Raw genomic sequence first — 19,079 nt, 5'->3', positions numbered from 1 at the left:
GGAGCATTCTCTGGGCTGCGTGGAGGACCCTCCAAGGATATTCTTCCTTTGGGCCCAGAGCACTCTCCTCTCTAGCTCCTAAAGGAAAACACGGGATAGAGAGAAACTGAGTTTAACTACTAATCAAACAAAACAACTGAAAAAATAACACAATTTAAACAAACAAGGAAATTCTGTTTAAGAAATTAACAAACATGATTGAAGAAATTAATTAAAAACAAAAAAATCCAGCCCCTCACTGCTGTGAGCACCGACACCCAAAGCTGCTGGTGTTCTTCTTGATCCACTCAGTCTAACAGTAGTCACTGAGGTCTAGCCACTTGCTTGGCAACATTTGTGGTTCAATATTAAAAGTATTTAAGAGACCAAATAATCCAGCTTATTTTAGTTTATTAATAAAAGACAAAGCAGTACGATATGAAAAGGAGGCATATATACACCTTCTGGGAAGCTATTAATGTCGCAGCACGTTCACCTTACACAGAAGTTGTGCCTCAAAAATATGCACCCAAGATAGCACAGCATGGCTATTTACAAGTTAGAAAGCACTGAATATGTCAGCCAGGGCTAGAATTCACGTCAGCTTTTTACCTTTTCTTGTATTATGGTGTATCTTTCTCTTTCTTTTGAATACTATGAACTATGAAGGCTCTATCCAACCTGTACTAGGATGTACAATGGATGTATCGTGCCTTTGAAAGGCTTTATATTTGCTAATGTGAAAAGCTATGTTTTGCTTTGTAGACTACATATATATTTAAGTGAAGCTGGAAGTGCTACCTGCTGTTGCTGTGGCCTGAGACTTCGATCAGTATACCCTGTTTTCTGTTGCTTATAACTTTGCTAACCTTAACCATTTTTACTTAAATTTTCCATGCCGGGTGTCTGCTTCAAGCTGGATATTTTTGTGAAATTTCAGCATTAATGGTTCATCCATTTTCATCCATAGGCTAGGGAAACACACTTTTCCCCCAAGTAGTTCTGGTGAACTTCTCAATAAGAAGCTGTATCACCCCCATGCTTTGGAGCAGGAACTTTAAATTTTGCATGGGGGATCATTTGTGCCAGGGATGTGTCTATTTCTGTTCTTATGATAATCTGCCCCAATTTTCAAAGTTATAAGCCTTTGAAAAATCTCAGTGTTGATGTTGCATAGAGACTTGTTTCAGCTTTGCAGCTACAATTTCCAAAGTCCCCTTCTTCACTGAGCATGCTCACCCTGGGGCTCCAGAGGGCTGAGCCGGCCCTGACTAGGACTGGTGGGGAAATGAGGATTGGATCAGGGGATCCTGACTTCCATCTTTAGGGGTGGGGTATGTGGTGGGGGAGATTCCCACCCCAATCAGGAAGGGGTTAAAGAACTCCTCTGGGCACAGCCCCAACCTGGCACACCTGTGAGACCAATTGCACATGGAGAGGGGTGGCTCCTTAAAAGGGAGGATCAAAGGCCAGTGCAGGTTGGCATTCAGAGGGAAGCAGAACTAGCGATCCCCTGCTCCACAGGGAAGCTGCAGAAGAGATTTTGCTGCCTGAGCCCTGTGGAAAGGCAGAGGAGCCATCTTTACTCTGCTTTGCTTTTCACTAGAGCCCAGGCACTCAGCCTAGATCTCTAAGACACTCAGGGTGTTAGGAACCCAGCCCCCTTCTAAGAGTCTATTCACCAGTTACATTTCGAGGAATAGTGGGGTGAGCCCAGACTGTTTTGTGGGTTACAGGATTATTTTGTTTGCTTCTTTTCTGCCTTGGACTGTGGCCATGCCTTAAAGAGGGAGAAGCCGCCTCCCAAAGACTGACAGCCAGGAGACTGCACCCTGCACTCCAAACCAGTGCTATAGCGACACCTCCAGCCAGAAAGGGACCTTAGGGATGAGAGAGGCGCCCACCCTCACCCCACAGGGGTGCCCTAGAGATACGACCTGTGACAGAAAGTTTAAATAGGAATCACCACTTTGCTCAGAAACTTCACACGTTCTGCCCAGACAAGGATTTAGCCACATAGTTCGATCTACTTCTCATCTCCAGCCTGGATCACTGTAATTAACTGCTTCTAACACTCAATCTAACACTGCACATGTTCCAGCCAATAGAAGAGAACTCTCTACCTCTTCTGTGGTGTATGCCACTATGACCACATCAGGTCAGTGCTCCAATCCTCCATTGGACATACCCTGTTTCCCCGAAAATAAGACAGTGTCTTATATTAATTTTTGCTCCCAAAGATGCGCTAGGTCTTATTTTCAGGGGATGTCTTATTTTTCAGAAATGAAAAATGCCTTATTATCGGTGGATGCCTTATTATCGGGGAGGTCTTATTATCGGGGGGATGCCTTATATTACAACGAGAGGCAAAACTGTAAGTAGGCCTTATTTTCGGAGGATGTCTTATTTTCGGGGAAACAGGGTATACATGTATAAAGAACACAGAAAGAAATACAGTCTTTGAAATTAAATCTCACAGTTTCTTGTCAGTTTGTATCGGGGGTAGCTGTGTTAGTCTGTATCCACAAAAACAACAAGGAGTCCGGTGGCACCAGACTCCTTGTTGTTTTTCTCAATTTGTGTAACCCTAGAATGGGGAGAGTTAGCCTGTGGGGTTATCAAGTGCCCGGTAGCGCTTATCAGTCCTGCAGCTTCTTAGTCCTGTAGCTTCTTCAATAGATTTAGCAACTCTGGGGTCACACACAGTGACCTCAGTCTTAATACCCTGATTGCAGGGCTTGTTGGCCAGGGCTACTGTCTGATTTTCTATTGGACACTTGGCCCATCAGTGCACAGAGAGAATGGCAAGTGTGGATCTGCAATTAGTGGAGTTGATGTACAACAAATCTCTCAGAAGCTTTTCTTAAAGGAATTTCATATTTCATTCATTTCAAAGAAGCCTTCTGAAATGCTAGTTTCAAAGCAAATGGCCATTGTATATAATGACCGGAGGTCAGAGACTCTAAAGGCATTCCTCACTTACTGTCATCAGAGGAAAAGCCCATGTCGGTAGAAGCTGTCAGCCTGTTTTCTGACAGAAGAATCTATAAATATGGATTCAGGGAACGATCCTTCATCTCTGACTGTTTGGACTCTTACAGGGAAGTGTACCAGATGCAAAGCCAAGATCCCCAGAGACAATCTGGTTACCTTGAAAATACTTTTAGAAAACTGGCAGTTTATTACATCATGGCCACAATCTGGAATTACAAACTGTGACTCACCTGTTAATATATTTTACCTGCTTTAACCTCTCAATTGGCTGCCAGTTTTGTATTTGGTATAAAGTCCAGAGTATGAGTTGATCTGGGGTAAGTGACTGGTCTCTTGGGACCAGAAGCAACCTGATTTGGTGTGATTTTTGGTGTAAATGACCTTTTGTCACAAAGTTCAGTTGGTCTGGGTGGCAAGATAGACTCTCCAGTCTAAGTGGACTGTCTGTGACTCCCTGTTATGACTGGTATAGCGATCCGGGAGTTCACATTTGTTACTGGCTTGCTGAAATCCAATTATAGAACATACCATCAGTCTGGAGTGTCTGCCCTTTTTCTACAGTTTGCTCTGAGGTAGGCTCTCACAGTTGTGAGCTATTCCGGACAGTGTGACACAGTCTGTGGAAATTCCTTTTAAAGTTGTGACCCAGCTGAAACAAATGATTTGTAGACAATTGGTTTGCAGTGAGCAATTTGTCCTGCCTCTAGGTGCAGAAATAACAGCTACATGCTGTACTACCTTTTCAGCAAGGGAAAGATGGAGTGTGGCTGAGACTTGCTTTAAGACCCAGGGTTCTGGGGGAAAAGGAATTTTAGTTGCTAAAATTCATGTGGATCTGAAGAAGGAAAAGATTTCTGTTTTTTGTTGAATGTTTCTGATAATCAGCAAATAGTAACAGAGGAAACCACAGTTGCAAAATGTGTGCCAGTGTATCTAAGGAATTCTGGTCTAGAAGGAAGCCATTGCATAGGTTGGGTGAGAAAGGGAAACCATCTCGGTGATCATCAGAGTGTCATTTAGCTTTTTTAGAGTTGGAAAAGCCTCTTGTGACTGCTCCTGTCTTGGCCTATCCATGTTTCAAAACCACTTTCAGATTGGTCACAGATGCTGCTGCTTATAGACTGGGGGCACCCTCTGTTGCTTTTTAGAGAAAAATAAAGATAACATATTTACTAATGCCAACCTAACAAGCTACGTTAGATTCAAAGCACAGTTTTCTTACCACATGCTTCAGATGATTACTGACCAAACTCTTAGGTCGAGAACCCTCCCCCAGTCCAACACTACTTCCTTTGTCTGTCAGGTGCAATGGGCAGAGAGAGAGAGAGGGAATGATATCCTTGGGTGTCTGCCCTTTCTTTTTATAGTCCTGTCCCCCCTTTGAGAAGCATTTCCAGCAGGGATTCAAGAGACAAAAAGTCTATGTGGAAGGATGTCCCCTGCTGCTTTTCCTTCCCCAGTTTGACCCTCCTTTATCTCCCCTTCCTGCTTGATGATTGTTTCCTGCCTGATTGCAAACTGTGCAGAGCACACATTCCTTTGTTTGAGGCTGACATGTTAGCCAACCTCAGTTTGGAACATGTGTTAGTAACACCATACAGTGGAATCTTATAACTTCACACACGATGTTGCCACACACATTTTACCAGGACAGTAATGACCAGCAAATCATGAGTTCTCAAATGATACCTCACAAGGCACAATTTAGACAAAGATTATTAGAATCGTGTATAAACCAGAGGTGGGCAAACTACAGCCCGTGGGACCCTCCCGCCCGGCCCTTGAGCTCCCGCCCAGAGAGGCTAGCCTCCAATCTCTCCCCTGCTGTCCTTTCTCCACCGCAGCCTCAGCTCACCATACCACCAGTGCTCTGAGAGGCAGGGCTGTGAGATCCTGCTGGGCAGCATGGTGGCATGGCTGGCTCCAGCTGGGCAGCGCAGCTGCCAGTTCTGTAAGGGGGCGGGGAGTAGGGGGTTGGATAAAGGACAGGGAGTCCCGGGGGGCAGTCAGGAGACAGGGAGCAGGGGGTGATTGGATAGGTGTGGGAGTCCCTGGGGGCCTGTCAGGGGGCAGTGGTGTGGATAGGGGTTGGAGCAGTGGGGGTTAGCGAGGGGGGTGGGGTACCAGGGGGCCGGTTAGGGGCAGGAGGCCCTGGGAGGGGGTGGGCAGTGGACAAGGAGCGGGGTTGGATGGGTCGGGGGTTCTGAGGTGGGCAGTCAGGGGGCGGGAAGTGGGAAGGGGCAGATGGGGGCAAGGGCCAGGCTGTTTGGGGGGCCACAGCCCTCCCTACCCGGACCTCCATACAGTTTTGGAACCCCGATGTGGCCCTCAGGCCAAAAAGTTTGCCCACCTCTCGTGTAAACTGTGGACACAGGTAATCCTGTTACAAAGGGGACAGAGAGGAGGGTTTTGTTTTTGTTTAGATTTTTCCCTGTCTTTACACTAAAGATATCAATTCAGCTAGTCTTTTATTCTGTTTTATGACCAAGGATTGTCTGCACAGAGGCTGTTGATGTGGCAAATGTCTCTCCCATTTCCAATTGTATTTTATTAAAATTGTGTGCCTGGATACATCTTGATTTCTGTTTGTAAACTTCCACAACTATCCCCTTTTATTGATTTCCCTCCATGCTGCTGCTCTCCCCTTCATTTCAATCCAAAAATAAAATACCAAAATATCATATAAATCTGTCCCCAAATTACTGTGTTTTCCCAATAATACTTGGACTGAAAGAGGAACAATCCAAGGGAAATACATTCTCCATATATAGGACCTCAACCCTCACCCTCAGGGGTAAATTACCATCTGATCATTTTAGTTACATAGGGAGGATTTACATAGAACCCCAGAGGGCCCCTCTGATTCCCTCTCTCTTTTCTCCAATCTCCTCTATCTCTGAGACCCCCTTATGTGCTCCTCCTTCATATTGTTTATTGTCTCTATTTTTTAATACAGAACACAGCTCCCACAGAATTTTGCCCACTCCAATTAAACCAACTTCAGACTATTTGGTTTACAGTGTTGAAATATTTACTGTTCATCTGCTCGTTCTGGATGACTTCCAATAATTCCCTTCATGCTTGGGAGTCCTTGTGGCACCTTAGAGACTAGCAAATTTATTTGGGCATAAGCTTTCATGGGCTAAAACCCACTTCATCAGATGCATGGAGTGGAAAATACAGTAGGGAGGTATAAATACACAGCATATGAAAAGATGGGAGTTGCCTTACCAAATGGGGACTCAGTGCTAATGAGCCAATTCAATTGAGGTGGAAGTGGGCTATTCTCAACAGTTGATAAGAAGGGAGGAAAAATCACCTTTGTAGTGCTAATGAGTTCAATGTAATAGAGGTGGCCAATTTCAAACAGTTGACAAGAAGGTATGAGTAACAGCAGGGGGAAAAGTTAGTTTTTGTACTGGTTGGGTTGGGTTCCCCCTGCTGTTACTCACACCTTCTTGTCAACTGTTTTTTTCAGATTGGGTGTCCAATAACTTTTAAACATTACATGGTACAGAAAAACTGCACCACTTCCAGCATCTACTTCCACCCTGGTAATGACCACCAGTCATGTGCCTAATGTAGTAAAAATGAAATTTTCTAGGTGGTGGGTTAACAGAGTGCCCCAAATGAGTCCAGGCTGGTAGACTAGTGAGAATAAAGGGTTTTCAGTCCTGCCCCAACTATAAATCTGCATGGAAACTTAAGCATAGAGCTGCTACTACTTGTGCATGCGTTCCTGTCTCCCACTGAGCTGATGCTCACTTTTAGAATGTTTGTGTATGCATCTGCTGGGAAATAATCAAATATATTTGGGGTCATGTGGTTTTGGTGTATGCAGTTCTCTTAACAGTACATCATAATATGACATTCTAGCCGGTTATCCCAGTGCAGAATTCCAGATGAAAACCATGAAAGCTCTTGTAATTTTCATTGAATAGAATTTTGCCTTTGAAAGACATGACAGATTTCTAAAATACTGGAAATGGCATCTGACATTTCAAAAATGTCTGGGACAGGTCACTCCCCGCCCCACTCCTTGCTCACCTCTGAGAAACCTTATATGAATTTTTGTTTTCCCTTCCTATAGCTCTTTATAATCTTCACGTGTTTCCTTGTGGCTGGTCTGGTCAGTAGACAGAATTCTTCTAACACACTTTAGCAAATCACAATGGGTATCAATATGGTAAGAAGCCTCATCAGTGGCTCAGGCCCTAATGTTCGGCCCCTGATTGTTAAGTAGCTCTTCCTTAAAAAGGCTCTTCTGAAACAGAGAAACACAAGGGAAGAAAAAGGCTGGTTGTGTAATTAAATCTCTAGATCAAAACTCAGACTCTCAGTGACATTGGATAAGTCATTCAATCTCTTATAGGTCTCATCTCTCCATTTGAAAAATGCGGATAATAATATTTCCTTTCCCTCACATTTTGTCTGTCTGTTCTGTTTAGATCGTAGAATCCTCAGGCAGGGACTGTCTGTGTCTATGTTGCTTCTTTTTCTTATAAAACCAGTGTCCTGTTCTGACACCTGCATTACCCTCAGCCACGTGGTGGCAGATGTCCTGCACCTTGCAGATCAGAGGAGAAATCTGTGACAGGGGGGCTGGGTAAACTCTAAGTGAAACTTATCATATTCACATTTATTCACCCGTTTTGGAATGAGATGGTTACACAGCACACAGGGTGGGCACCTCTTCAAGAGATCTGAGCCCAGCACCAAATTCCCAAGGAGAAACTCCACCTCAAGAATGGACTCTAGTCAGAGCCCAGAGCTACTGCTGGAACAGCTACCTCCTTCCCAAAGCTTACTCCCAACACCACTCCTCATTTGGGGGGTGTCTCTCCTTTTTTATCACAGTTGGGGTCTTTCTTTCCCTTCATGTGTCCTCTCCCAATGTTGGGGTCTCTTCCTCCTCAACTTCTCACTTGTCTTCCCTCCTTTCTTACCTTTAAATCTTGTGGAGCTCTTCTCCATTGCTTCATCATGGACACCCTCTTCCCGCCCCACCCCAACTTCCCCAGTTAGGGTGTATCTTCCTTGTTTCCCGCATACACCCATGGGCTTTTTCTCTTCTTGTTCAACCCACACTTAGAGTCTCTCACCCCATTGGGGGTGCCTCTCTTCCTGCCTCCAAAATATCTCAGGGGCTCTACCAACCTTTACTCAACCTGGGGGTAGAATCTTATCCAGAACCTTATTTTTCAGTGATCAATGGCAGAAGTTTAAGGATTGTGGTGTCTGGACCATTCTCAATGCTGATTGGTCAAGGGTGAGATGCAAGGGGTTGAGCTTAGGCAGGCACCTAAAACTTGTTCCTCATTGGACACAGATTGGGCTTGGGACAGGGCTAGGGTAGGGCTTCTGGCTCATTCTCAATGCTGATTGGTCAGGGAGAAGGGCTGAAGGGTGGGGCTTCCTGGTAGAAGTGCTGTGATGAGCCCTGTTCACATTGTGATCACTCTTCTCTGCCTTTCTCTGTTCTGCAGCTTCTTTAGTGGTCATCTCCCAGGTGCTTGCTGTGAGGATCTCGCTGATGTTCTCAGAGCCAACGAGAGCCTGACAGATCTGAACCTGGGTTATAATTATCTGGGAGATGCCGGCATGCAACGTCTGTGTAAGGGACTGACACACCCGAACTGCAAACTGCAGAGACTGGGGTAAGTAACATTGGGCCTCCTCTGTGTATTTACAGGTGTCTTTTATATAAAGCACTTGACAGGGTGTGTAGCTAGTGTCTGATGTCTGCTCCCTCCAGCTACATGGAGGAGCCGAGCATTAAGTGTCTCTCCAACACCTCCATTGGTGGCTCACAACATGCACCAAGCCTGCCCTGTTTAGAAAATGGAAATTTTAAGTAAAGCTTTGCTCACAACAGACAGCAGGATCCACCGTCCCCTGGTGTTTGGGGGATAAAGATACATTTTAAAAACTCACTCTTAATAAAAATACATTTATTAAAAAGTGCTAACTCTTACCCTTCACTCACCAGACTGCTTTAGATCATTTTAATGACTTTTGACACCTTGACCTGTTTCTATAAACTTATAAAATAAAAGAGGCCCCAGGACACCAAGGAATTTTAAACGTCCCTATCTGAGCTGAAATATTCAACTTTGGTTTTAGCATCAGCATGAGCCCCAGCCATGGTGGCCATTGAACGAGCTAGCATGTGGAATCAGACAGGACAACTCCATAGGTAGATGCCCAAATAGGGGACCAGGGTTAGAAAAAGGACTCCAGTGCAGGGAAAGAAATAACACTTCCCTGTTTTATGCACCCCCCCTCAGGGCCAATGAGCTTATAGAGTGAGTGGAGTTGGAGGAAAGTGAATTTACAAGATCTAAAGTTCCAGAAAGAACAATGGGCCACAGATCTCCAGTTCTCTGAGGAAGAGAGAAACTGTTTACTCTGCTTGGTTCATGAACTTGAGACCAAAGTGGAGATTCTTCATGCCGAAATGGAAAAGCCTAGACTTGCAGTGACCCTGAAGTCCAGGTGACAGAGATAAGATCACCTAGAGATTGTACCCAGTGATCCTGGGCATGTGACCCTGGCCTTACAGCATAAAACTCAGGGTGATTGGGACCCACAGTTTGTTCTTGGGGGAAGCTGGCTATGGTTTCTGGGACTCAGAGAATACTCCATTATGGAGAGGGATGGCAGGAAATGGTATTATGTTACACCATTGAGGGAAATAATTTTGGTTAAGTTTAAGAAAACTTTGGGCCCTGAAAGGTGTAATAACTGATGTTGCAGAATGTTGAGGAGGAAAGGTGTTTTTACATTGTATGGGGTTAGAATAGCCCTGGGGGGCACCTCACAAAAAGGAAAAGAATACATATTTTTTTCTCCTGGAAAGGGTGGGGGGTATATCACAGGGTTGATAGACTGAGCCCAGCTCCCCCGGACCAGAGCAGGTGAGCCCAGTCTAGTTAATTAAAGAGGACTGGGGTACACCTGGACTTATAAAGGGCTGCTAGTAGGCAGCTGTGGAGGAAGGACTGAGTCAAGTGGAGCCCCTGGGAGGGGAAGCCACACTGGAGTGGAGCTAGTGTCTTTGGTGCTCCTAGACCCTCCACTCAAAGAGACTCTCACTGTGCCCAATGCACAGGGTGGCTATTCCTTGAGAAATTCGTAATAATACTGTGAACAGGAAAGGAGTGTAAAGCCCAGTGCACAGGGGATGATGGGAACAATAAAGTAAATAAAATAAACCTCAGCAAATGAAGGACACACACGACTAACAGAGAGGGGAACTGTATTGCTCACAGGAGAATAGAATCTGGGGAAGGAAGGGGCTATGGTTATCTAATAATGAAAAAACATTAATAATTAACCCAATCCCCTGCATCCTAAGGTGGGTGGTACTGCCCGAGCTGTGTGTCCTGAGGTGGAGTGTTGCAGCACTGTGATGGTGGCTGGTTTAACCTAAAGTCATCTTGTTTTGAATTCATGCCTGAGTAGGACAGGTTCCTCTCCTGACTCCAGACGGACTCACTGGAATCCCCTGGGGCTCCTGGCAGCCACTGCAGGGTCAGATCTTTCTCAGTGCTGGTCACTGCAGTGCTGAAGCTGCTAGATTCCTAAAGCCAGGGATCAGAGTTATACAAGCTTTGTTTTGGGGAAATGGGAATTTAGCAGGGATTACCTCAGCTGTGCTGTCTCTTTCCCACCTTCCAACTTTAAACCGCATTTCATTGTCAGGCTGTTCCTTCCCCTGTTAACTTGCTGGAGGGATGTGCAGCTCTGGCTTGTCAATGGACTGGTAGCTTGCTTGTCTAGATCACCCAATGCAGAAACTTCCTGAACTGGCCCCAGCAAGGGTTCTTAGTTTCTTCTGTTCCCAGCCCTGACTCCATCCATGCAGGAAATGGCATCAGAGGGTTTTGGTAACCATCTTAGCTCAAGTCCTTTTGTGATGCTGGCAGACCAGGTGCCAGTCATGACAATGTCCCTCCCTATGTCTCAGCTGAACACTGACAAGTACATAGCTGGAATCAGTCTGGTTCACCTGTGTGTTAGTATTGTTAAAACAGGGATATTAGAATTATAAGAATGTGTTTGGAGTGTAGACGTTGTTAAATGCTTCTGAGTTGCTGCATGCAGTAATCTCACTTACAACAACTATATATATATTATAAGGTTATATTTTAGCAGATGTATTATGGGCCTCTGTGACTGTGTAAATTACCAGACAGGAGAGAAATACAAATTAGTGTCAAAGGCTAATCTTCAACAGAAAGTGTTCCCAAAGTGAAAGGTCCATCAATACCAGAAAAACTATTGTGGGATGTTGCAACTAGAAGTTCCCTAAATACTTTCAAGAAGAGAACAAAAGACTTTTTTATTGTCCTGCTTCCTCTTTGTGAAGATGAGTCATGAAAGGGACTCCTCCCATCAGCTGAGCTTTGCAGCTGAAGCCATGTGGAAGAATAGAATAAAACCCCATAACAAGAAGGAACTTATTATGCTGTTTGGACGCTGCAGGAGTGGGGGGCAGATATTTCTAAGCATAAGCTAGAGATCCACAGCTGCTTAGACTGCGTTAGCCTTAAAGGACATTTAGTGCTTGCTGATTATAGAAGCTTGTATGGGATTGGCTACAAGCGTTGTCTTTGGTGTGAAATCTAAAGGATCATTGACCTGGTGTAAGGGACTGGTCCTTTGAGACTGGGAATAACCTGAATATTGCTGACATTTTTGGTATAAGGGTCATAAGGAGGGGTGGGGGGTGGATACTAGATTAATAGGTCATACTAGCAGTACGGTGTGCATACCAAATGGGATAACGAATGTGAGAGAGGCCAAACGGCATAAATTAAGATGTTTATACACCAATGCAAGAAGCCTAGGTAACAAAATGGAGGAATTAGAGCTCCTGGTCCAAGAAATGAAACCGGATATCATAGGAATAACTGAAACATGGTGGAACAGTAGTCATGACTGGAGTACAGGTATGGAAGGGTATGTGCTGTTTAGGAAAGACCGGATCAAAGGTAAACGTGGGGGAGTAGCATTGTATGTCAATAATGAGGTAAACTGTAAAGAAATAATAAGTGATGGAATGGATAAGACGGAGTCTGTCTGGGCAATACTCACATTGGGTAAAAGAACTACTAGAGCCTCCCCTGGGATAGTGCTTGGGGTGTGCTATAGACCGCCGGGATCTAGCCTGGATATGGACAGAGAACTCTTTAACGTTTTTAGGGAAGTAAATACTAATAGGAACTGTGTAATCATGGGAGACTTTAACTTCCCGGATATAGATTGGGGAACAAATGCTAGTAACAATAATAGGGCTCAGATTTTCCTAGACGTGATAGCTGATGAATTCCTTCATCAAGTAGTTGCTGAACCGACGAGGGAGGATGCCATTTTAGATTTGGTTTTGGTGAGTAGTGAGGACCTCGTTGAGGAAATGGTTATAGGGGACAACCTTGGCTCGAGTGATCATGAACTAATTCAGTTTAAACTAAATGGAAAGATTAACAGAATTAAATCGGAGACTAAGGTTTACGATTTCAAAAGGGCTAACTTTAATAAATTAAGGGGACTAGTTAGGGAAGTGGATAGGACTAACATATTTAGGGATCTAAAGCCAGAAGGCGCCTGGGATTATTTCAAGTTGAAGTTGCAGGAGCTGTCGGAGGCCTGTATCCCGAGGAAGGGAAAACAGTTCGCAGCCAGGAGATTTAGACTGAGCTGGATGAGCAAGCGTCTCAGAGGGGTCATTAAGAAAAAAACAGAAAGCGTACACGTAGTGGAAGATGGGAGGGATCAGCAAAGAAACCTACCTTATTGAGGTCAGAGCATGTAGAGATGGAGTGAGAAAAGCCAAAAGCCGTGTAGAGTTGGACCTTGCAAGGGGAATTAAAAGCAATAGCAAGAGCTTTTATAGCCATATAAATAGGAAGAAAACAAAGAAAGAAGAAGTGGGACCGCTTAAGACTGTAGATGGAGTGGAGATTAAGGATAATCTAGGCATGGCACAATATCTAAATGAATATTTTGCATCGGTATTTAATGAGGCTAATGAAAGGCTGAGGAATAGTAGAAGCGAGACGGATGGGAATGAAGGAGTGGGGATTGACATTACCGTATCTGAGGTAGAAGCCAAACTCGAACAGCTTAATGGGACTAAATCGGGCGGACCGGATGATCTTCATCCAAGAATATTAAAGGAACTGGCGCGAGAAATTGCAAGCCCGTTAGCGATAATTTTTAATGAATCAGTAAACTCAGGGGTGGTACCGTTTGACTGGAGAATAGCTAATGTGGTTCCTATTTTCAAGAAGGGGAAAAAAAGTGACCCAGGTAACTACAGGCCTGTTAGTTTAACATCTGTAATATGCAAGGTCTTGGAAAAATTTTTGAAGGAGAAAGTAGTTAAGGACCTTGAGGACAATGCCAATTGGGACAAATTACAACACAGTTTTACGAAAGGTAGATCGTGCCAAACCAACCTGATCTCCTTCTTTGAGAAAGTAACAGATTATTTAGATAAAGGAAATGCGGTGGATCTAATATACCTCGATTTCAGTAAAGCGTTTGATACGGTACCGCATGAGGAATTATTGGTTAAATTGGAAAAGATGGGGATCGATATGAAAATCCAGAGGTGGATAAAGAACTGGTTAAAGGGGAGACTGCAGTGGGTCGTACTAAAAGGTGAACTGTCAGGTTGGAGGGAGGTTACCAGTGGAGTTCCTCAAGCTTCGGTTTTGGATCCGATTTTATTTAATCTATTCATTACTGACCTCAGAACCGAATGTAGGAGTGGGCTGATAAAGTTTGAAGATGACACAAAGTTGGGACGTATTGCCAATTCGGAGAAGGATCGGGATATCCTGCAGGGAGATTTGGATGACCTTGTAAACTGGAGTAATAGTAATAGGATGAAATTTAATAGTGAGAAGTGTAAGGTTATGCATTTAGGGATAAATAACAAGAATTTTAGTTATAAGCTAGGGATGCATTAGTTGGAAGTAACGGAAGAGGAGAAGGACCTCGGAGTCCTGGTTGATCGCAGGATAACTATGAGTCGGCAATGTGACGTGGCCGTGAAAAAAGCTAATGCGGTCTTGGGATGCATTAGGCGAGGTATTTCTAGTAGGGATAAGGAGGAGCTGGTTCCGTTATACAAGGCACTGGTCAGACCTCATTTGGAGTACTGTTTGCAGTTCTGGTTTCCCATGTTTAAAAAGGATGAAATCAAACTGGAACAGGTACAGAGAAGGGCCACTAGGATGATCTGAGGAATGGAAAATCTGTCGTATGAAAGGAGACTCGAGGAGCTCGATTTGTTTACCTTAACCAAAAGAAGGCTGAGGGGGGATATGATTGCTCTCTTTAAATATATCAGAGGGATAAATACCAGGGAAGGAGAGGAATTATTTCAGCTCAGTACTAATGTGGACACGAGAATGAATGGATATAAACTGGCCGTTGGGAAGTTTAGGCTTGAAATTAGACGAAGGTTTCTAACCATCAGAGGGGTGAAGTTTTGGAACAGCCTTCCGAGGGAAACAGTGGGGGCGAAAGACCTCTCTGGCTTTAAGATTAAGCTTGATAAGTTTATGGAGGGGATGGTTTGATGGTATAAAGTGATTTTAGTCAATAGGTCAACAACATGCCATCGCTGGTAATTAGCAACAATGGTCAATGATGGAATATTAAAAGTTACTACAGAGAACTTTTTCCAGAGGGTCTGGCTAGAGAATCTTGCCCACATGCTCGGGGTTCAGCTGATCGCCATATTTGGGGTCGGGAAGGAATTTTCCTCCAGGGTAGATTGGCAGAGGCCCTGCAGGTTTTTCGCCTTCCTCCGCAGCATGGGCAGGGGTCGCTTGCTGGAGGATTCTCAGCGATTTGAAGTCTTTAAATCATGATTTGGGGACTTCAACAGCTGAGTCAAGGGAGAGAATTCTTCCAGGAGTGGGTGGGTCAGCTTTTGTTGCCCGCATCATGCGGGAGGTCAGACTAGATGATCATAATGGTCCCTTCTGACCTTAGAGTCTATGAGTCTATGAGGTTTGTGCCCAGCTTCCTAACAGTCTGCCCTCAGATTGGTACTCATACTCTTGTGTCACTGCAGGCAGTGTTACAGGGCCCTGAGAGGCCAAGACTAGAGTTCCAGGAACTGAGAAACCCCATGTGATGATTACAAGAAATAATAATAAACCATCACTAGTAGCCTTCTACAGTACTGATAATCAGTAACTCTTTACACAGTGATCCCTGAAGACCTGATCTTACTCTGTCTTGAAATCAGTCGAAGTTGTACTATTGACTCCAGGAACAGAAGGATCAGTCCCCGTTCTGCAAACCTGACAATAAAAGTCCCCTCCTCCGTGGACTGGGGGAGGTCATGCATCAATCTCAGCAGTGCCATCTCTGTTCTGTGCCCAAAAACCCAGCTGGATATCACCAATGAACTGGTGAAGTTGGATGAGGGTGTTCAGTAGAGCCTTGATTAGGTTGCTCAGAAATGGGAAACCAGATGATATTTGGTGGTAGACTGTAAGATTGGTTGCAACAAGCAATGGATTCTTATGTATTCTGGCCAGGTAGCTGCATGATCAAGAATGGGAGGGAAGATTTTTCTCCTCAAATTGATTACAATATTTTTTAGTAGGGGTCCTAGGTGCTCTTACTGCTCTTAACCAGCCAAGAAGATCAAAGATCAGGGTCACAGGTGGAGACTCAGATTTTCTCTAGTGTTTCTGAGATTCTGGTTTTGTGAATGGGCAGAATTCTGAGAAAAAGAATGTTGTGTTATCCCTCGTGACCACAGAGGACATTGTAGATGTGGAAGATCATCTCTGTAAAATGGGTACCAGTCCCTTGAAGTGAGTGGTACTGGGCCATGGAAATGAGGAGATATTCTAGGTTGACAAAGTGATTGACAGTCCAGAAAAGTTCACTGGGGTGTGACTTGCTGGTTACTATAGCAGAGAAGGAGGATCTCATGGTATCTTCATGGCCAAGGAGCAGGTGTGGAAGAATTCTTTGTGCAGATGTGTATTTCTTCTTGGGTTTTCCCAACACTGGCACTTGGATTTTCTTCTCTCCTGCTTCATCTGTCACAGGTAGGAGAAACCACAGAGCTCTGCAAGGGCCATACAGAGGAGGAGTTTGCACTGTTTTGCAGTGGTCAGTCTGTGACTGTGGTGTCTCATTGAGTCTTCTTATCCTTGGCTGCTTGGTTATGGTACCTGTGTTTTGTGACTATGAGCTGTCTGGGCACATCATGAAGTTAAACTCTGTGTCAGGGAGTCAGGACCTGCTCCCCAGCTCAAGTCACGGTTCTCGGCGTTCCAGGCTTCCCGTTGCCTGAAGCTGAGCCCCAGCTGGAGCCAGGGTTCCCAGGGCTTCCAGTTGCTGAGCCCCAAGATCCACCAGTTCAATGGTTTGACTTTCTTTAAAACTTCAGCACAAAGACATACTGCTTGACTATTACTTTTTATTTAAATTAAATTATTTAAGTAGATTATGGTAGGTTACAGTTTTAGCGTAGGATGTCAGAATTTGAAATTTACTTTTACATTTGTTTATTTTTAAAAAGAAACGTATTTGATTTCAATAAAAATGCCAATTTAAATCAAATAAAGTAAAAAACAACAACAACCAAACAAGGGGGAGGGTATTTAAAATTATTTTTTCTCCATCCTGCTTACTGTCAATATCAGGTTTGAGGCATGAGCCGAAGCAAAATATGACAACAGGCTTATTTCTGCAGGTCTGACTTGTTTACATTACCACTTTCAAGTAAACACTAAATATAAAGATTTATGTTTGTGTGAAAGGGATTTTTTTAGTTCACAATATAAAGAAATTTGCATGAAGGTGTCTTGTTTCAGCAACTCTTTGACTGGAAGCCAAACATTCTGGCTATCAAGCTATGAAATTTGGCCCTTTTACAGAAACTCTTTAACAATTTTTTAAGCACAACTTACCCGTGAGCAGACACCGTGCTTCTTGCTGTTCAGCACCAAATACAGTATTGATTTGGTCAAGAGAAGTTCTGGGTGCTTATCTGTCAGTCATGGTCATGGCCCATCACTTTGATACTGCAAGTGATGCTCGGCAGCCCCCATCATGCCCGAGCAGCTCTCCTATTTGGGATTCAGTGTCTCAACCAAAAGTTGCTCCAATGAGCTCCTCTTGTCATCAAATCAGCCATTGACAACTTATTGTTTCCTTTGGAGTCACTGGTCCTCAGGTAGTGGCAGAATAAATTCCACATATAGTTTGGGGTAGTTGTATTATTATTTATTATTAGTGTATTGCAGTAGTGCCAAAATTCCCCCACTGAGTTCAGGGTCTCAGGGTGTGTTGTGTTAGGCACTAGATATGCTGTTATGGCAGGTGCCACTAGTTGTCCAAGTTCTTTTTATTAAGAACATAAGCAGGTTTTTAGGCTTGGGGAGACATGCTGTGTTAATGTTTTGGGTTATGCAAGGTTTTGTGTAGAGGTAGCTTTGGGAGAGAGGCAGCTGTGCAAGAGCTCTCTGCCTCTGGCTCTGATTACAGTCCATTCTTGAGGCAGAGTTTCTCCTTGGGAAGTGCTGGGCTGAGATCTCTGAAAGAGAGGCCTGCCTTGTGTGCCATATGACCATGTCATTCCAGAACTGGTGCATATGTGTAAATGGAACAAGTTATACTTAGAATTCACCCAGATTTTATGTCTCTAATTTCTCCTCCAACCTGCAAGGCCCCAAACGCCTGCTACTGATTGGCTCATGGTAACACTAGTGTGAGAATGGGACATTGGTATAAGAGGTAAGAACAAAAATACACACAGACAGTCATTACCCTGAAGACATTACAGTCTAAATAGATCTGACATACGAAGAGTGGAGGGGAAAGAATAATGATTGTTCCTATTTTTCAGAGGGAAAATTGAGACCCATAAAATGACTTGTCTAAAGTCACCCAGGGAATCTGTGGTAGAGCAGGAACAGAACACAGATCTCTTGCATGCTACTCTAGGGCTTTAACCACAAGACCTGCCTTTCGCTTACAGAGCTCCACTCATTCTCCTGTGCTGCCTAGTTTCAGAATGTGCTCTTTTCACAGAGATGGCCTCTGTTTTATATGGTTAAGGTTTTTAAAGTAGAGCTACTTATCAATCTGAGTTTATTCATCTGAGCCAGTACTATTGATGAATTTTCTGACCATGATACACATTGTGATTTGCTATCGTGTGTCAGAAAAATTCAGAAAGCTCTGATTACCAACCACACAAGACTGAAACAAACCTATGAAGACTACAAAGAGCTGTGGGGAAAAAAAAACTAAATCCAGACAGGGCTGTCCAGAGGTGGAGGATAATAATTTCCCAGACATTTTAGAAATGTCAGGTAGAATTTCCAGGATTTTTGAGGTTTCAGAGGGGTCCTGTAGCACCTTAAAGACTAACAAATTTATTTGGGCATAAGCTTTTGTGGGCTATAACCCACTTCGTCAGATGCAGGATTTTTGAAGTTTCTCATACATTTCAAAGGCAAAATTCTATTCACTTAGAATAAGACGAGCATTCATCTGGAATTCTGCACTAGTGTATCAAAACATGTATTGTTATGGGAGATGTGCACCAAAACCACATGACCTCAAATATATATGATTGTTTGCCAATAGCTGTACACACCCTGGTACTCTAAAACCCAGCATCAACTTCAGTTGATTAGGGAAATGGATCAAGGGATAGTAGCATCTCCATGATTAACTATGCATGAAGATTTACAGTTAAATCAGGACTCTTTAGTTTACATTGACTGTTTTGTTATACACAAAAATCAAAGTTATTCCTGCCTCTGATCTCAGAAACGATGGACTCACATGTCCTCTATCATTCCCAATGATTCCTCTGAAATCCTTGTTATCATAGAGACTCATACTGCCTTATACAGGATGATGTTGAAAATTTCACGATTTTTAAGCCAGATTTCCATACCCAGATGCGGCCCTCAGGTCAAAAAGTTTGCCCACCTCTACTGTAGACAAACTAGACTCTGAACTGTAGCAAGAGTCCAGGGGCAGGCTAGAGGTCAAGGGTGGGTGGTCAGAGTCCAGGAACAAGCCAAGTCAGTATCAAAGCCAGTGTC

General features: G+C 43.9%; 1 protein-coding gene across 3 annotated transcripts in view; it reads left to right on the top strand.

The window, feature by feature from the left end:
• The window catches only part of LOC128836348 (NACHT, LRR and PYD domains-containing protein 3-like), a 136,835-nt gene that overhangs the window by 98,314 nt on the left and 19,442 nt on the right, over window positions 1–19,079 (top strand). For 2 of the 3 annotated variants that reach the window (XM_054026556.1, XM_054026554.1), the window contains one exon: window positions 8,460–8,630. In XM_054026556.1, the coding sequence (XP_053882531.1) occupies window positions 8,460–8,630 (171 nt within the window). Of the gene's footprint in view, window positions 1–2,260; window positions 2,354–8,459; window positions 8,631–19,079 lie in introns of all 3 variants that reach the window. The other variant, XM_054026553.1, reaches the window with a different exon arrangement.

The sequence above is a fragment of the Malaclemys terrapin genome, chromosome 4 (assembly GCF_027887155.1).
Source record: "Malaclemys terrapin pileata isolate rMalTer1 chromosome 4, rMalTer1.hap1, whole genome shotgun sequence".
Taxonomy (NCBI): Eukaryota; Metazoa; Chordata; order Testudines; family Emydidae; genus Malaclemys; species Malaclemys terrapin.
This window is presented reverse-complemented; position numbering and strand designations above follow the sequence as displayed.